Source organism: Cuculus canorus, chromosome 3 (assembly GCF_017976375.1).
Source record: "Cuculus canorus isolate bCucCan1 chromosome 3, bCucCan1.pri, whole genome shotgun sequence".
NCBI lineage: Eukaryota > Metazoa > Chordata > Aves > Cuculiformes > Cuculidae > Cuculus > Cuculus canorus.
The window spans coordinates 108944302-108965069 of NC_071403.1; the positions used below are offsets into that span (position 1 = coordinate 108944302).

Genomic DNA, 20768 nt, shown 5'->3' on the forward strand with positions numbered 1-20768 from the left:
AAACAATAGAGTAAAGAAAAATAACAACAGCTGGCAGAAGCAAAATGTTTTCTTTCCTGTTGGAAGAGTAAAGCCTCCTGTTTTCCCTTCTGAATTTTTTTTTTTTAAACTTTCCCCCTCAAACAGCAATAAAGTGGCACTTGGCTTATCCCAAGTCCTGGAAGAGGGAGGAGAAGCAACATATTTTAAGATGGAAAAACCTAGCTGGAATAAGGGGGAAGGAGAAGCTCTGTGCTCCTACCCCACCTCAGCATTATTTCACCATGTCACAGTGTGAAAAAGTGAGAGTATCCACTGCAGCAGTTACAGCCTCGCAGAGAAATTGACAACAGAAGTCTCTGAAAGTGCTGATACAACTCAACCAGAGGTTCTCTGAAGAGCCTCCTGGGTTCTCTCCTGCTAGGAAGAACTTTGCAGCACTCTAATGCAGAGACAGAACACACCAGACTCTTTACAGTGAGGAGTGGTGCGAAGAAAAGCAGGAGCTGTCAACTTGAAGACATTACATTCCCAGAAAAAGGCTCTTTAACTCTGTCAGTCTCTCTACCTTTCCCAGGACTGACCCAGTTGTAGGAATACTAGTTTTTTAAAAAAACACTAATTATTTTTGTGTGAATGCAGCTGGTCAGTAGCTAATGCTCATGACAAGGTATTACTGTTCCACAAGGGAGACATCATCTCTGGAGCGCTCCCTGTAAGAAACCACCAATATCTTTGTGAAGCAACGACATTCATTTTCAGATGTTCATAATTTGAACTGTATTACACTGAGATAGATCTGTATCAGTGACCCTCAGAAACCCAGATTCAGTATGGAAAACTCTTCCCTCATCAGGCTTGTTAAATTTGTTTGAAACATGAAAAAATAAGATATTGTTAGATGCCTGAACACTGTCCACAGAGACCTTTGCTTCCAACCTGCGAATCACTAGCAGCACCTAGTGGCCACAAGAAATTAAACAGGAGATTTTCAGGTTGATCATGGAATGAAACACGGGGAAATCAGCTCTCAACTATGTCAGCTTAATACACGTATAGCTTCAATTACAGCAACACCAGCATTACACAGATTCTCTCAAATGCTCATGTTATTTTTGCAACCCAAGGAACTCGTCCTAGCTGCATCAGCCTGGATTCAGCCCCAAGCGCACTTCAGGCAGCCGGAAACTTACCATCATTATAGCCCTCTGCTACAGTGACTCAAGCACAAGAGCAGGAACCTCCATTTTCCACAAGGCTGGAGAACATCAGAATTCCCAGCAATAGCATCCCATGTTCACACGGCATGCCGGAGCATAACCTGGGAGGCAGGTGCTCACACAACCTATGAATAACCTTACAGAGCAACACCCAGGAGAGAGGCTGTCCTGCCACACCAGTTCAGAAGGAGAAATAGAAAAAAAAAAAATCAAATAATTGAAGATCAGTTCCTCCTGTCCGCTCCTGTTCTGACAGCTTCTCAAGAGGTAGAATGCACAGGAGGGCTGGGATGACTAGAACATCTAAAACATTAAAATGTAGAATAGGTGGAGCAGACAAACCCCCACAAGTCTCCAGCTACTGTAGCAACTGCTTATTATCACCAAGAAAGAAAAAAAAACTAAAGCAAAAGGAACATACAGATACTTTTATTGCTCACCTTTTATACAACAGCACACCTTCAGCCATTTTCTTTCACAGCTTGACAATGTTTATGTACACAAAAGAAAACCCAGCAAGAAGCATTATGTGGCTTTCAGTGAAGAAAAAAGAACATTAGAACATCAAACTCAGCCAGGCTTTGTTTTCTGCAGCAATAATAAAAGGGCTTCCTCCAGGCAGGAACTAATCTTCCCAGGCCGTAGTGCATTTATTTAAAAAGACAACCCCCAAAACAAATTGCCCTAGGTTTGCTGAGCCAGTGGTATTAACTTGCAAATAAAACAAATCTGTTTGCCATCTCCGCTAGTTGATTTCAAGTAAAAATTAGGTTCGGAGGAGGAACAACTTGTTTTGGATGGATGCAGGTCAGTTTGAATTGCTACACCTAACTACAGGCCTACACACACTATCGGTTCACGATTTAGCTTAGTTTTAAATGATCTTTGCAAATTTTGGCGGCAGTCGGTCTCCAGAATTGAGCAGGTGGGAAAACTTTGTTTAGTGGGAAATAAGGCTACCAAACATGGCATCCACAGTAGAGCTCATGTAATAGACCGAAAACCTGTTTGTCGGAGAGTTCACTGTGCCTGAATGCACACGGGTGTATTATCTTCGTGACTGAAAGAAGAGGTCAACAAGCCAAAAAGCAATACTCAGAACTGGTTTTAGGATGCGTAATTGAACAATGATTAGGAGGGAAAATGCGTAAGTTCTGCTGTGTATTTTAACAGACAAATTTGATGAGATAGGTCTTGGTATTTATTTAAACCAAAGAAGGCAAACACGACAAGTAGTTTCAGAACAAAAAAAATAAGTTTTGAGCAGAGGCAACCAGTCCAACATCTGAAAAGCATGACTATTGGTTGATGTTTAGGGTGCAGCAGGCAGTGATGATGCATTTAATTTGGACAGGTTGGGAGGGGTGGGGAGGGAGAAGGAGATCTACAGGAAGTTGTACTTTGCAAAACATCCCACCCAAAGAGATTCTACCTGCCACGTACAAACCTGTACTATTTCAAGCAGCAATTAAGCCAGGCCTCTGAAACCAGGTTTCTATTAGATGAGCTCTGCTGAAGCAAAATTTTTTAGCAGCCTCAGCTCGTGAAGTGTCTTCCTTGTCCAAAGCCAGACTGATTATATTGATAACCTCCATGCTGGAAGTGTTGCTCAAACTGCCCTCCTTGATTAAAGTTCTGTCCACCTCTGCCTCCCCAGCCTCCTCCTTGACCTCCACGTCCACCACGACCACCACGTCCACCCCTCCCTCCTCCACGCCCACCCCCTCGATCACTGTGGGGCCCACCATCTTGGTATCTGTTGTCTTGCTGGTAGCCACCACCACCACCCCCTTGGTAGCCACTTCCTGAATACGAAGACGACTGGTAGCCACCATAGCCTCCTCCTTGGTAGCCACCGCCGCCGCCACCACTATGGTAGCCGCCTGTTTGAAAACCTGCATCTCTGTAGTTGCTCTCCCTGTAGCCACCATCCTGGTAGCCACCACCTCCACCATCTGTCCAGCCTCCTTGAAGCTTGTTTCCTCTTCCACCTCCTCTGCCACCATGATCATAACCACCACGTCCTCCTCGTCCCCCTCGATCATGGCCTCCTTGTTCATGACCTCCGCGCCCTCCATATGATGAGTCATAGCCTCCTCGTCCTCCTCGGTCGTGGCCACCATGATCATAACCTCCTCGTCCTCCATATGAGGATTCATAGCCACCTCTTCCTCCTCTGCCACCGCCTTGTTGCGGACCAGCCTCTGGTCTTTTCTGCCACGGTGGCATCTCAGGAGGTGGTGGTTCGATTTCATTGGGTCTTCCTCCTCTATCAGGCACTCTGCCCATTAGCACCTGCAAAGGGAAAGAGAAAACTGCTGTAGGAGTTGTAACACATCACAGAAGAGTCCTGCTTATTGATACACACCACAAACAAGGACTCCATAAAGGCAAACTTTAGTATGTTTGGAGACAAAAGTCTGTCACATTCAATTAACAACAATTAAACGGGGACTACCTATTACTCTATGCACTGCTAAAAGACAAGTCTGGAGACCTGCTTATTTTGTTCAAACAGCAGGCACACCAGTAGAGGCAGCACCAATAGTCTTTCACTAAGCTGTTTACAAGTGCAGACTGCAAATCTCAAACAACTACAAGAACACTGCAACAGTCTATCTTGTAAATAGTGCTCTGAATTGCTGTAGAAGCCATTGGCTAAGACGATATCTTTGGCAAACAAAGTGCAAAGACTCTTATTTTTCAGTAAGGACACACAAATACAAACTTACACACCAACAAATAGGTGTCAGACATTGCTGACCAGAACTGAGCAAGACTCTGGAAGGTCTTTAGTTGTCCAAGGATGCCGTGACATGAAGCATACAGCAAGACTTAAAATGGAACAGGAGACTTGCATTGCTTCAAATTTTAAAGCAATATAACAGAAAAAAATGAAATCAAAGCAGGTTTTCTTACTTTATGTTACTGTTCTGTAAAATATTTAATATTGATAATGGAGATAAGTTAACAAAATATGGGTCATCAGCAGGGCATTCCTGCATTCCTAGTAAAACATCCATATGGACTCAAGATAGTCACACCTGTCTTCCCACTTAATTTCTTCTACATTCCAAACTCTAACTACACTAAAAAGGTGTACGAATTATTTGGGGTGGAAGGGGTTGGTCAAATCAGCACACAACCATTCCTTCCTCTATTAATTAGAATATTATTATTCTAATTAATATTATTATTCTAATTAATTAGAATATTATTATTCTAATTAATTAGAATAACTGAAACACAATTGGTACCCAAAACAGAAAAGCATGCATGTGCACCCACAAATTTAGAAGCATCAAGGGCACTTGTATGTACTTGTACTGTACATAGCTACAGAGCTTTAAGTTCAGCACATGTACTTTCACGAGCCTATTACTCCTGTAAAATCATAATTTTTGAAACAAAAGGAAACTGCTTAGTCTACATCATATTCCTACCACTCCAGTGCAAAAACTACACACTTGATTATCATCTAACCTGTGAGATCCTTGCTTTGTGATCTTAATACGTTCCATTTACCCAGACCAGAAACATGGTTACTATGTAGGTATTTTGGACAGGGTGATAGAATTAGGTAGCAGCAGTGTAATGACACTAGTAATTCTGATAAGGCAGAGCAGGCCTTTCACTTTACACTGAAAGCAATCAAAGATATTGCAGCAATTTTTTACTGCTCCTAAGCAGGGTCACTCTGAACCTAAACAGGTGAAACTGCAGTTCTCACTGACGCATAACCTGAATACATAAATATCAAGTTTCTTATTCTTTATTTCTAAATTCCACTTACAACTCTAAAAAAAAAAAAAAAAAAAAAAAAAAGCATGATTTATTACTACATTCAAATTATTTAAATATTCCTAACAGAACAAACCATTCGTCTCTAAAGGTACCTTATTTATGGCACATGCAGTTTTCTCTCGGATGGATCCACTGCTTGTTCTCATAATCTTTGACAGATCCTGCCGAGCTGCCAAGAGATTTGCAATGGAAATAGTGCACTTAGTAGATAAGAGGGCACGTTTCGGCTGGTAGACTTTAGCCAGTTTTTCTGTTTGACTCTGTTGGAGAGAAGAAAAACAAACCCCAGTCAGCTAAAGTAATAGGATAGCAATGGGACACCTCACCAAAAGAATCAAATCAACATTGAAGAGCAAGACACCACTGCAAATACAATAAAAATTAATATAAAACCAGTGAGAACCTCTTTGTAGCTAAATGCTAGCAACAAAGGTAGCATTTCACAAATTAATTTCATAAGTAATATAGGAAGCACTATTCTGACTGAACTAACAAGACACTGACATTCTGAAAATTTTAAGATTAAGAATATATACATGCAGACTGCATTACTTTCAGGCAGGCACAGAACAGAACTGTGTCGGTTACACAAATTACTGCTAATGTCTAAAAGATAATGAAAATGAAACACATCTGTGTGCAGCCTCCAGACCTCCTCCTGTGCCTGCATCCTGACCCTCACCTATTTGCATCACCTATCAACAGAAAAAGGCCGTGTTAACTCTTTCACAATGTTCATTCCAGTCAGCTTCTTGACAAAGGCTACTTTTGATGCTACCAAAAGCATCAAGAGCTACTGGCAGAATTAAAGCTCTCAAGGACCTGTTCTAATTCAGTCTTTGTCTCATATATGTAGTGCCCAAGGTAGGAATGAGATCCTACACATCAGCTTTGCCTCATATGCAATTTCTCTCCCTATACTGTGTTTTGGCATTAACCATATTGGCTTCTCTGAACACTTCAAAAGTATGACAGCAGTTTTCCAACTGATAGACCCAAGTGAAATCTATGCTACCATGGCCATGAGATAATAAATGAGTTACATCTACCTTCAGTAGAGTATGACATGTGATGCAGTTAGGATAAACCAGATTGCAACGTGCACACAAGACAAAAGGGCTGCTTTTTTGTCTGAACCGCAGATGACAGCAGTGGGGACAGACAAATCAGGTTTTCCAAAAAAAAAAAAATTTTGAGAGGCAAGAACTTAGGAGCGAGTTTTAAAATCCTAAAATCATATCTTTCACCTGAAGGCAGAAAACTGCAACTGGGAAGAACTGAATACATATTTCCAAGTGATTCGGTGATATGTCTTTGAAACCAAAAGCTTCCACTTTTATATTCCAGCTTGAACAAGGTTTATTCAAAAATGAAGGAAAACATGCATGTCGTTTACCTGACGCTGGCTAAAAACAGGAGAAGCAAAAGTGTTCACCAGAGCAGTAGTATGTTTTTCCCTGGCAAGTCTGACTGAGCTCTGAGCACAGTATTTCAGGGCTACGACATTATTCTTTTAGCTGAAACTTGAGATTCTTTAACTTAAAACACCCCTAATAAAGTTTTCACTGATGTTTCTACTATCTGGAGAAGTAACCGTTTAGTTACGCTACTGTATTCTGATAATTCTTCAAATTTTAAAATAAAAATAAAATTACCATGATAAATTAAATCATTGCAAACTTACTCTTAAAACAAATTGTACTGCATGTATGGACTACTATAGCCACATTCTCCAACTTTGTATTGTTGTGGTCCTAAAAAATCTAGATTAGCATTTCAATAGATATAAATACAAATATACAATTTGTGTGTTTTGTGGAAGTATTTTATGGAGCTAGTAAAGTTCAAAAATATATGAGAATCCTCCTAGAAAAAAATACCAAACATAAGTAGATTTGGATGCCAACGTTGTAACACAATTACAAGTCCCTGGTTTTCAACCTAATCCATTAATTTGCCGACTAATAGCATATTAAAATAATAATACACTTCTTCAAACGTCTACTAAAAAAACCGAAGAATACAAGGTGTAAAAGGCAGGGCACCAGTAGAAGTCCTACTGATGTGATTAAAAAGAAAATAGGAGAGGTCCCAGTTTATTATTAAAATACAACTGCTTTCAGAAAAGATCATTTATCAAGAAAAAACACTTGATGATTCATGTGTCTATCACCAATAACTCAGTCTCAAACACTGCCAGCAGCATAATTAACAGCGTGTTAGCAGATCTGGTTTAGTCTTAGAAAATAAATGATATGTACTATTTTTTAAGTCCTGTCATTCCCTTTTCACTGTGAAACACAGGAAATGGGGAAACCATGTAATTATTCTCAAAAGCAGAACATGGATCACATACTCAGACAGAACAGATGCCAAGTCACAGGCACTTGCACGGTTCAAAGACAAATGAAGCATATAAAATATTACCCTGTCTATGAGGTAAGAACAAGTAGTGCCTTAGCAGCTTTTCTCATGTGCATCTGTGGACTTGTGCTTGCAGACACACTTTGAGTTAAGAAAATCTGATCACTGTGGACAGCACAAAGTAAGTTAAGGGACGTTTAACAGGAAGATGCTTTTCTACCATCACACAGACAAAGCACTTAATGACTCACATTATAGTACTCTGGACGCAAATGATTGGATCAGCAACTTCCTCTTACTGTTTTTTTTTTCTAGAGCCCTATTTAAGTGTATGTTTTGGCTTTGGTGTATAGTTAATTACACGTTCTACCTTCTCATTTTACACACTGTTTTAAAATCCAACAAATTGGTTCTAAGTAAAATTTGTTTTAGTCATCTTACATTGCCGCCATAAACTTCCTCAGAAACTCAAACCAAAACCAGCCTCCTGTGGTTATTTCTCACTCATGGAGATGAAAAAAAGCAGCAGTTTTCCAGAGATACTTATTATACAGTATTACCATCAACCAGGTCTTCATGGCAAGCTGTTCGTACCTTAGCTCTATCTGACCAGCCAAAGGACTGCACAGTAACGTCCAAACGTTTGATTAATAGCTTTCTTCGGACTTCATATTCGTTGACTATGGCTTGATTAATTGCTTCAATTTTTTCCTGAAACAAAAATTTGCAAACATAACCTACAGATTATATATAAAATGCTTCTACTTAAGATAATAAACCACGTGGATGGAAAAGAATAAGATACACAGAGATATTAGGCAGGGTTTAAGCTCACAATTATCTACCTCGTCAAATGGGCTCCCAGCAAGCTATGCCTGCTGACACTATTTTCTTGAAGGCTTCAGTTATCCTCACATTCAGCCTTCTACCACTTCTAACAGCACAGCTGTCCTTTTTTCAGAAGGGACATAAAAACTGTACGCAATGCCGAGGCATTTCTCAGCACCCACCAGGACAGAAAAGTGAAAGTGCAAAAAGTCTATTTGCAACAAACTGAAGGAGAAGCAAGGACATACAGGAAATCCTAGGGACAAGGGAGTCTTTGCCTTCTTAAAAAGTGGTAAGCTTAAGGACAAAGACAGAGGACTAAAAGTAAAGTACTGTAAGAGGATCTTGAGTAAAGCACAACCTGCATACAAACAAGACAAAGTACCCTACAGGAAAAAGGTATCACTAGAAACACAGCTGGTAGCAGACAGCGCTTTAGTCAGAGCAACAGTTAAGATATACACCATTAAGGAAGTAATTTATCTATTGACTGAAGCCTGGCTGGAAGGGGGTGGTGGGGCCCACTTTCAGCCTCAACACCACAAGCATTGAAAGAATCAGACTGTTGTGAGTAGATAGACTTCACCCTGAAGCAAGAGTCACAAGAGAGAGACTCTGAGTCTTGCAGCAGTAGCCACAGTTTTATGCTGGTGCAGCAGCAGCATCTAACCCAGGCATAATCCTTCTAGAAGGGCACATCACAAAACCTAGCTGGAGATGACCATGGCTCTGCTGCCTCTCCCAGTTTCCACCTGCACACTCACTGCTTCTCACAGAAGAGGCTACGAAGGAAGTAAATTCCTCCAATAGGACAGAAAGACAAGAGGAAATGAAGACCCACAGGTTAGCCGGAAAGAAGCCACAGGATGGGATGTGACACCGTCTCAGCGAGGGTAGGTCACACAGACTGCTGGCAAGGCAGCAGGACAGTAAAGCTAAAGCTACTGTACAAGCATATAGATCAGCATCACCACTGTAAAACTCCTTTATTTTGGAAATCTTTTGCCTGCATCTGCACACAGAAATTCATAAGCCTAAAACCTTATCAGTTGCTGAACATTTATTGTACCAATATATATGGAAAATACTGAAAGACATGGTCTTATCTTCAGAGACCACAAAAATCATTTTGCAACATTACACAAAGAATCAAGAGCAATACTTTACATACCTAAAAAAGGGAAATGGGCTCTACTACTTGCAACTACTTACCCAGTGAGCTGGTCCCAGCTGTTTCTTCAATAAAGGTTTTCCAATATGAGTAGGTGGAACCTTTGCTAGGGTTTCCTTCAGCTGTTAGAAAACACATAAAACTATAAGTATTGGCTAATAAATACTAGCTTTTCAAGATTCAAATTACAGGAGAGGGCTCTTGGATAGTCATAGGCATGACAGAGCAACATCCAGTATCAAGTTGTTTTACCTGGGACAAAGAACCAAGCACTCTTTTAGAAAGTAATTGTTTTTATTTCTGGTAGATTTAGCTATAATTATTTTAAACATAAGAGAAGGGACTAAAGAGTAGAGTTGCAGTTAAAATAGAAATTTCATGAGGTACAGCTCCCCTTGAAGACAGGGGGATTATTTTACACATCTCTTCAATTCAGAGAAAAAAACCCACACTCACATCAAAAAAGTTGTATTAAGACTATGTGAAATATAACACAACCTAAAGAAGGACCTCTCTTTACAATCAAAAGGACAAAACCTAAAATTTTCACATTGATGATTAACTTGCATTTTAAAAGTTTGGGCACAACTTAGGTTATCTTTCCCATCTCAATATTTTTGAGGACTCTGAGGGGGAAGAAACTGAGCAGCAACAACAAAAACTTGGATCAAAACAAGTTGTAGTTACAAAACGTCACTTTTCCATTGCTGCAAACCATATTTTTCAACTTTCTTGGCCATTCATTCCAGAAGCTGCTTTAACACACTAAGTGACCTGGTTTTTCAAAGCTACTGATCCCAATTTGTTTAACTTGAAGATTTTCAAACCAAGTGCTTTCAGAATAGCAGAGGTAGCAGTTCATTCAAGTATCAGTAGTTTCTGTTTTTAATGTTGTAGCTCATTAACAGAGAAAGTCAATTATAAAAAGATTCAACTCCAAGCTGTTGTGTGAACACACAACTCCAAGTGTTGTGTGTTGTGGATGTGTGAAGGAAAATGTAGCTTGATTTTCACATGTTAGATCAGAATACTGCTATTTTAAGATTGGTAAAACCAAGAAAACTTTAGGGTTATTTCATTATAACTATTAGCTTACAGTCAAGAGTAAAATTTTCATGTTTTGCTCAACTCTGTGATGTATTTTCACTTACAAAGTGGAAGAAGTTTCTCAGTTATTAGTCAGCTTTACTGTCTCCTTCTCAAACACTACCTACATCTGAAGTGTTTGGACTATAAGCACTACAGCTATATAAGATTTCTAAAAAAAAAACTTTGCAGGTTAGAAATTCTCGATGTGTTTTATCAAGCTATAAGCACCATTCAAGTTTTTTTAGTGTAACTGCCAATGGATATAAAACACTGAGATTAACACTCATTTAACCTTGCAAGACAATGTAAAAGAAAAGTCAATCAGTAAAACATAACAGAATTCCCAGATTCAAAGGATTTCTACTTTGTACTCTGTATTTGTATAGAGTTTATTTCACCAGCAAAGCTTGCTATTATTGTTCATTGTTACGAATCTTTTCTACCTTTTACAGAAAATGGAAGCACAGATTTCTTGCATATATATATATATATATATATATATATATATATTTAATGGCCATGACAATGCCTAAACCAAAAAACAAACTGCTTCCATCTTACCCCTTGGCCTTCTGCTAGAAAACCATCCTCCTCTTCTTTCTAAACAGGTCAATCCAAACTATTTCTTGCAAAGAAACTAATCACTACTTTCAGTTGCTTAGATTTGTTTAAGCACAATGCAACTAAAAGGTCAAACAAAAAACTTCTCTTAAAGTATTTTGTGGAGTTTTGTAGTCCTATCTGTTTTTTAAAGTTCATAAAGAGTCTCTTCTGCTCTCTCCTAACCTGCATGTTAGGTTACTTAATGTCACTTAAAAACTTTGTTCTCCACCTTTGGTCTGTGCACTGGACAGTCCATTCCCTTTTGTTTCTCTGCTTTATACAAAAATCACTCAAACCAAAGTAAATTTCTCGGAAAAAAAAAAACCAAAACACTTAACCACAACAACCTGGATAACACATACATGCAAAGGAACAAAACGAAATTGAACCACACAACTGATGAAGCCTTAGGGAAAAGGTATAAACTTCACTTTAGTTACAACACCTTTCAACAAGAACATTTTTAGAACAGTAGGTTCCTGTAAAAATGTATTTAGGTGTATTTCTTGGAATACATTTCTCCTTAACGTTCGTCCTGAGGCCTAAGCTCAGCATTTTCCATGTCTTCTGCAACAGGTGATGACATTAAAAACTAGAGCGGAGTAAGAAACACCTCACCCCGGAAGGCAATGACAGCAGTAGTCCCTGACCTCATGCCTTGGCGTGGAAAAAGCCTTTAAATTAATTTTCAAAATCCTAACTCTTGGTATACTCTGTAAACCACATTAACTCTCCTTCACAATTCAAACACTGGAGTTTCACAAAAGGCAAATCTCTCCATGGTAGCAGAGCTATTTTCCATCAAAACAGTAACACCATAAATATTCTAGTTTTATTCCTTCGGATCTTACTTTTTTTTCAATTCCACTGAAGAACTGGAACATCGTTATGTTGGCTGGAGGCTTGGACATGCCTAAAGCAATACATATGCCTTTTAGCTCCTGAAAGACTTCACTGCCACCTCCTTCCTGTGCTTTTTTAGGAGGGGCGTTCACACACAGCATCCTGGCAGCTTCCAGTTCTGAGATGAGGTATGCTGGAGTAAGAAAAATTAGATTTCAGTATCAGAAACAGCCAAGTTAAATTCTTTTAGAACCTCTGAGAACTCAAGTGTTTACAACCAACAAATGTGCAAATGGACTGTTTTAGGAAGTGTGAGGGCTATAATTTTGGCATCCACAGAATGCTCGTATTTCTAATAATCACAGATTGCAATACTAGCAACACAACAAACGGGGCAAAACTTTAGTACAACTAACTGAAGCCTGGAAAAAAATCCCTAAGATTCCAATGGGTATTAATCAGAGTTCAACAGCGCACAGCTCTTTTCCTTCAGGCTTTGCCCAGCAAAGACAGGAGACTAGGAACATGAAAATAAGCAGGATGAGAGACTGGAATATGCACTTTAAGCTAGACAAGCAAGCACTCCTTGAGAGCTTAGGAAACAAAGTAGGGAAATGAGTAGAGAGAAGTGAAATGTTGGATCAATCTCCTCTACTTCTCCAGGCAAGATGTAGTGTGGAAAAATAACCCCATTTCTAAAAATACTTTTTTAGGTTTATAACAATTCCAGAAAGGAAGGCAGTAACTGAAATAGAATATAGAATGCCTGCAGTGCTCTTCACTATCAGAGCTGCAAGAGCCTACCATCACATTATAATCCCTTTATCAAACAAAAAAAATATTAAAAATCACTATTTCTGAACATATTTCATGAAATTTCAGCAGTAGGTATTTCTTACAGCAATGTAAATTTAGCACACAGCTTCTGCTTGCAATTGTCACAACTTTAAAGTCTGAATTGAAAAAAATGCATGTTTAAACAACACTTCTATCATTAATCACACTGGATGACCCATAACAGTAACATACATAATTATTTCTAAAAATAAGGACTGAAAAATGGAATCATAGAATCACTAGGTTGGAAAAGACCTTTGAGACCATCAAGTCCAACCATACTTGCCCACTACTAAATCATATCCCTAAGCACTTCATCTACCTGTCTTTTAAACACCTCCACGGATGGGGACTCAACCACCTCCCGGGACAGCCTGTGCCAGTACCTGATAACACTTCCAGTGAAGAAGTTTTTCCTAATGTTCAATCCAAACCTCCTCTGGTGCAACTGGAGGCCATTCCCTCTTGTCCTATCACCTATCACTTAGGAGAAGAGACCAACATCCACCTCGCTACAATCTCTTTTCAGATAGTAGTAGACAGTGACAATGTCTTCCCGCTGCCCCCTTTTCTCCAGGCTGAACAGCTCCAGTTCTCTCAGCCCCTTCACCAGTTTCTTTGCTGATCTCTGGACACACTTCAGAGCCTCAATGTCTTTCTTGTAATGAGGGGCCCAAAACTAAACACAGTATTCAAGGTATTGCCTCACCAATTCCAAGCTCGGAGGCACAATCACATCCCTGGTCCTGCTGCCCATGCTGTTTCTGATACAAGCCAAGATGCTATTGGTCTTCTTGGCCACCTGGGCACACTGCTGGCTCATGTTCAGTCAGCTGTTGACTAACAACCTTAGGTCCTTCTCTGCTGGGCAGCTTTCTAGCCACTCTTAGACTAGACATTAGGAAGAATTTCTTCACCATGAGGGTGGTGAGGCACTGGCACAGGTTGCCATGGGAAGTTGTGGATGCCCCATCCCTGGAGGTGTTCAAGGCCAGGTTGGATGGAGCCTTGGGCAGCCTGGTCTGGTGGGACGTGCTTGCCCATGGCAGGGGGGTTAGAACTGGATGATCTTTAAGGTCCCTTCCAACCCTAACTATTCTATGATTCTTCCTCAACACATCCTGCAGCAATAATGACAGACACGTGAGCAGGGATGTAAACTCATGGTTATACAAAAGAACCTTACTACCACCTATAAAATCGGGACAGATCAAAAGATTAAGAACAAAGCATTTTAATGATCTCTAGAATTTCTTCTAGATCTCTAAAACATCTTCTGCTAAAGATACAGAACCTCATAAATCATAGAATTCTTAGAATATGAAAAGCCATGAAGAATCCTTTGCGAGTTCTTTCAATAGTATTTTATACAGACTTTTCTTATATTCAAATTTGAATTATTTACCTCCCATTAGGACCCGCTGAAGAATAAACTAAAAGTAAAAGTTTGTTTCAAGAATTCAGAGACCACATTCAAACTACCTTCAACTTCCTCTGACAAAGACTGACATTTTAAAGTCTATCACTAAGACTTAGATATTCTCTAGATAGTGATTCTTTTTTTCAGACCTTCACTGAACTAACCTAAAATCCTTTGTGCTTCTTATTTTTACAAATGCCAGCACTTAATATTGTCTTCCGGTGATGCTGCACAGCAAGACAATCCTACCTACTTAGGCTTATTTGGTGCTTTCCTCACCCAGCAGTACTGCTAAATCTTCCAATCGACAAACACTGTTGCATTTCATTAAAAAGTAAAATACCCTGGCATTCCATTGAACAGGGTTATTCTGTTTCTTCTGAAAAAATCTGGTTTTATGGCTTGCTAACAACAGGACACTAAATTAAAGTAAAGAAAGCTATGCAACTATCATGGTATACAAAAAAGGAGTTTGGCATCTATTTCAATTCCACATTTGACAGTAAACACAGTACTCCTGCCAGATGGGATACCGGAGTTCAGCTTCTGAACGTGGCCTTATATTACCAAAACAGAGACTCAGAAGACCTCTGGGATAAACTGTGCATCACAGACAAGCCAAATTTATTGAATGGCTTGGATTACAGAGAATAAGCTGAAGGGCAGATTGTTGGAGATACCAAATATCTTAAGTGCAATTTTTACCTCACTTCATCAGACATTTCTGAACATATGAAAACAAATTCTGATTTAAGTCTGACTACTCATCTTTCTCATACTGTTGAAATACAGGAATCTACTCTGTAATTAATCTCTTACATTTCAGCTGAGGACAGAACTAAATTTCTGTTTAGTCAAAGAATCAGCAGCAACTGAGGAAGCAAATGAAAAATTAGTTTACATTGAGTTTAACATCAGATTAAAGTTAGTAGTACAATTTCTAACTCTGACACTTGTAAAAAACATTTTTTAATGTGAAACAACATCACACTCTTCTTACAAATTTAAGTACAATTTCTTCTCCTCTAAATGTGTCCTAAGCAGCAACAAAACCAACTCAGGTATTGAGATTAGGTAGCTTGAAAAGTTAAGGAAAGACATCAATGTTGCTACTGCTAATTTCTCCTCAATCAGCAGAAAGCAACATTGAAGCTATTTACTAAGGGAGATGACCAAAAGAATAGGGAGATGGGATAAAACATTTTCTCTTTTTCACAACAATTCCAATTGTTGTCAGAGTGCAGGAAAATGCAAGTCTTATTGCACCTTGCAAGACATCACGGTGGGAGCTACAAAATGATGATGCAACCAATGCTAGTGGTCATTTTTACAACCCTTCCAAACAAAGTTCAGTGGCTAAATCCTGGCAGAAGTCTTCAAATTATTCCCTCTTCAAAGTATCTTTTGAGAAGTAATGGGACAGGCTTTTTGCTAGTGAATGCAAAGAAGGTTAATACTCAGAATATTTTTCAGCATATAGTGGCTACAGTGACTGGTAAGTTTATGAGAGCCAAAATTATTATAATCTGACACCGTAAATTACAGGGAAAAGATAGCACCCTTTTAACTTACTAAGCAGCAAGAGACAGTTCTTCTGATTATGAAGGCGTTTTGTCACTTCTCCTGATGTTAAAGACGCATACGGACAGTTCATTTCAGCCAGCAACCCACTCATTTCAAGTTGAAATTCTTCTGCTTCATTTGGACCTTAGAAGGAAAAGAATAATAATCTGTTTACAGCTGATATATACATGGTTATGATTAGAGTGAATTAGCAATTTGAAAAAAAATAGCTACTGGAGCAAAGAATTATTTAACATTAAAACTCTGCTTTTAATGGAAGCAAATGAATTCTTTGGGTTTCTCCAAAACACAGCACAACCTATTTTGAGCCATGATATACCTCTCCATTGTAAAATTACGTTTCACTGACAGCTTTTACAGCTATAACAGCCAGCCACCAGCAACTTCTACAATGAAAAGTGACATAAAAACATCACAAATTTTACAGCACTATTTTAAGTATTAACTAACTGTTCCCAACACAAATGTATTACATAGTTCTGATAAAGTCATCGATAACATGATTTATGAGCTCTTCTTCCTATAAGATCACATTCATCGACTGATTTTATTTCATACCAATACCCTCTAAAAATAATTAGGTCATGTAAACCAAACTGTAGACTGGTATTTGTGATAGCAATTAGTGAAACTAATCTGAATTTGTTAAGCCAAGTTATGCAAAAAAAATAGTGATTAATGAGAGGTAACACCTTTTGTTCTTTTGAAAAGGGACTTCAACCCATAATGTCTGTTAATTATAAACTCAAGTCACAGAGAATGACGGTAGGACATGAGGGTACTACAAATATAATATTTCTATCACTGTGTTTAGAGAATTTGAAATAGGTGCTAGAATACTTCTGGATTGTACTTGTACACAAAACCTACGGCAGGAACCTTATTTTACTAGAAAAGGTGAGTAACTGTAATTGTATTGCTACAGAGAAACAGAATCATAAAAAGAAAAAAGGATGGACGTATCATAGACAGAGAGAAAAAGGAAAAGAGCAAATGTTGAGCTGAAAGGCAGCAATCTTTGGCCACTGAGCACACTGAAAGTTAAGCTCATAAAGGCATTTTGAGTTAATACATTAGATATTCAAAAGTACAGGTTATCATACCAATTTAACAATTTGATCTCTAGCATGTTATGACTAGTTAACCAAAAATAACATTTTTTGAAAACTAATGTTTGTTTATTGTTTTTCTGGAGGAAGCAAATAAATATTTTCAGACCCCTCACTCCTTACGAGTGTTTCATAAAGAGGAGAAAATAGTAAGCACACAGTTAAGGTAACAAACTATAAAATAAAATATGGTTACTGAAGTCATGAAAGCATTTCCTTGAACAGTAAAAATCTTACATCAAAATTACAGAAATGTTGAAATAAAAGTAGTCTCATGATGTAATTAAAAAACCAAAATAACAACTCTACTGCTGCCTTAAATCCATCCAAGAAATTTAAAAAAATCTCAATGGTTGAAATACTAAAAGAAAAAAAATAATTTCAGAAGAAAGACTGTTTGATCCCCACTATTATTTCAGCCTCTACTGGCTGTTCATCAGGCAAGTCTGAGGTGGAAAATATCCAAAATCTGACATTGTTCAGACAATACTCCCTGGTACAAAGGATTTAGCAATTGTCAGCCCAAACCTTTATAGTATGCAAGAACACACATTTAAGTGCACATTTGTGCAAGAGTTATGACTACTTACTGTTAGTTGCCTGCACGTTTTCCTCTAGTTTACAGAATAGTCGTAACTCCGACACCAACCAAGCACAGAGTTTGGTGAATTCAGGGGAACTGGCTCCATGAGAGACTGCCTGAGCCAGTGCTCCGTCATCTAACAATGGACCTTTGTAACTGACAAGCAAAACAAAAGCACAGTTCATTAATGCTTGCTATGACTGATGTCCTGTGATAGATTTCTTTTATGCTGTTATACATATTGAGAGATACACTCTGATCACATCCACAATGCTGAACATCTAAACTTGTAAGATGCCTGCACTGACCTGTAAGAAAAAGTAAACTGAAAACATCTGAGTAAACCCAACGTTGCCTGCACATTAGCTTACTGCCAAAGAGACTATGTCACAAAATATCATCATCAAAGGTTTCATCCTAGAAAATGTTATGTACAGAGCAACTTCTGTGCATCTGTCTCTTGAAGATGTTACTTACAATATACTTATCTAGGGCAACTACATTTTCACAGTATCACTCTTGAGCACTGCTTTACAGAACATTGAATAATTACTGCTGAACTAGTGCATCTTTTCTGTCATTTCCTACCATGTATTAAAGGGTTGCCATGCAAAACAAAGCCTTTGATAAAAATGTCACAAAAGTTACCTGCAAAACAATATCCTCTTTTGAAATAACACCTTAAACGGGCACAAGAATAATAAGTAGATTTAGTTCCCTGGATAAACAAAATAAGCCAAAATCAGTCCTAGTGTAAAAAAAATCACAGGTGCACATACAGATTGGGCCTTAGAAGACACTGTTTTCACGATATCTGTCTACTGATACTCTGTCAGGGGGTGAAGGAAGACTTCGGAGAAGTCTGCTTTATCAAATGGGTTGAAGCACAAGTCAGAGCTTACCAGAGGATTTAATAAAAAATGCACAGTATTATTTTGATGTACTGCACCCAAACCAGAAAGACATCCAAGAGGGAGCATAACCAATCAAAATCCCTCTTTCAAACTACTAGTTAAAGTCACCCACTACATCACAGCAACCTGGCTAAGCCCAGTCAACTCCTAGCAATCCTCAGAAAAAAAAAAAAAAAGAAATAAAAAATCTCAAAGATCAAATCAAGAAAATGAAGAAGCCACATTGACAAATAAATTTTACCTCAGAGAGCAGCTCGATTAGCAACTATTATCAGCTACTGTGCAGCTATAATCTGATGTATTACAACCCTGCTATGTTGCCATACTAGGCCAGACAAACTTGCTCAGATTACCCTGTTTGAATTAAGTCCCATTCCACAGAAGTTTCAGACCTACATATGTATAGGAACATGGGGGCTCAGAACAGAAACACCAGATTATAGATCAAAGTGGAAGGGAATAAACAACAAGCCTTGTGCTTTCCATGGACAAGGAAACAGAAGCCATTTAGTCAGATGCAGTAGTTCTCCCAGTCGTTACCAATACTGTTGAAGCCTCATGTCTTTCGCCCTCCAAATTTTCCTTCTAACCACTGTTGCCAGTCTTGGTCGATACGGCTTATTTTTTTAATCTACTTTCATTGTTCACTTTACTGAAGAATTTAAAAAAGTTTACAGCAAGGCTTTCTGTCTATAATTACACAGATAAGGAGTACAAATCACAATTCTTTCAAGACAGTAATGTCCTTTTAAAAACACAGCAGGGGAAAAAAAGGAGCCAAGCACAGAATGTGCACCATGACAGGGACATTTTCACACTTCAGTGGGAGAAACACCTGCCAAAACAGAAGCCTATTTGTCAAGCTTTTGAACCATCATCACCAACTTAGCCTGGAAATATAATATTTGTTGGAGCATAATGACTCTAGCCACAACATGATTTATGGGAATGTGGTCAATGTGAGTAAGTGCAGCTGTTAGCATAGGAACAGCAGCAGTACAATTGTAACTGCCTCTTGTCTGAACTCTCAACAGTTTACGGACATGCAAGCTTACAGTAGGGCACATTCTCCTTGATTTCCCTTTCATATTTATATAACCTTTACTGACTCTGATAGAGTAACAAGTTTAACCAACAGAAGTTTCCTGTGCTACGATATACTCAAAAAGAAAGCAAAGGTAAAAAATACTGCATCATTCACAATTATTTTTTGTTATTATTTTTTCATTAAATACAAAGCCCAAGAGTTTGCTTCTGCCCCAACTTCTCCTAAAAGTTTTCTTTCTCCCTTCCTACCCACAGCTGTTCTGTTGAACAGAGGGGTTATCAACAGAAACAGCACCATCAGAAGAAAGGGGACGAGCACAAAAGAAGACGTAAAATGTTTGCAAAGGCTATACAGCTGAAAAACTGCCAGGATGGCTCAGTGCTTTTCCCAGCCCAGCTGGCACCACCACCAGTCCCTCTCTGGCAGTAGCACCTTCACCTTCGATGAACAGGTGCCACTCCAGGTGCTGCCCCGCCGAGACCCCCGGGGTGGGCAGCTGGCACCCCACACCAGCGCCCCGCATCGGGGCCACGCTCCTTCTCCTCAGCCCACGCTGGGGACACCACGGCCCCGACGACAGCAACTAAGCCGACCCCAAACCCACCCCACCCCCACGGGACAGGACGTCGCGAGCACCTACCCCAGGTCCTCCAGAGACTCCAGCACGTCGCTCTCCAGAAGCTCGAACTCCATCCTGCGGCGGGGCACGGAGGGGAAACCTGTGCGACAGCAACACTCAGCGCCCTCAGCACCCGCGGGGACCCCGGGGCTCAGCGCCCCGTACCCGCAGCGCCCCCCGATCCCGCAGCGCCCCCCGTGGCCTCGGCGACCCCCGGGACTTGGCACCCCCTGTGCCCTCAGCGTCCCCGGAGCCACGCCGCCTCCCCCCTCCCCAGCCCATCCCAGCCCGGCGGACTCAGCATCCTCCCCGCGCCCGGATATCGCGGGGCGCCCGTCCCCGTCGCTCCACGTACGCTGCTCGCACGCTGCTGCGCCGGCGCCTGCCGGGTTGGCATGTCCGGGTGGGGAGGGCGGGGCAGGGCTCCCGCTGGCCGCGCACGCGGCTCCCCACGGGCCGCCCGCCGCCATGCCTGACCGGCGCCTCTCCTCCCGCGCCGCTCCCTGCCCACCTGCCCCGCCAGGAAGCGTCTCCAAACGGACAGACAGGTGCGAAAAAGGTCCCCGAGGTGTTTCTATGGGAAGGAAGCCATGGACGAGGCAAAGATTCCGCTTTTCTGTTCTGGCAATGCTAGGGACAGCCCCAGAGGAAGGACCCTTCCCACCCTACCTCGGAACACGCGCTAGAATGCGCGGTGGCGAGCAGCATCACGGCAACAAGCCGGGCGGGGGGCGGGGAGAGGGGTAGACGGGG

General features: G+C 40.2%; 1 protein-coding gene across 1 annotated transcript; it reads right to left on the minus strand.

Moving 5' to 3' along the window:
* Window positions 1-1612: 1612 nt before the first annotated feature.
* Window positions 1613-20429, minus strand: FAM98A (family with sequence similarity 98 member A). The gene is made up of 9 exons (XM_054063658.1): window positions 20371-20429; window positions 20037-20115; window positions 17442-17590; window positions 15731-15865; window positions 11910-12094; window positions 9408-9488; window positions 7962-8078; window positions 5096-5263; window positions 1613-3494 (listed from the first exon to the last, which is right to left on the minus strand). The coding sequence occupies exons 2-9, from the start codon at window positions 20087-20089 to the stop codon at window positions 2736-2738; spliced, it is 1647 nt and encodes a 548-aa protein (XP_053919633.1). The 5' UTR covers window positions 20090-20115; window positions 20371-20429; the 3' UTR covers window positions 1613-2735.
* Between the last annotated feature and the right edge of the window lie 339 nt (window positions 20430-20768).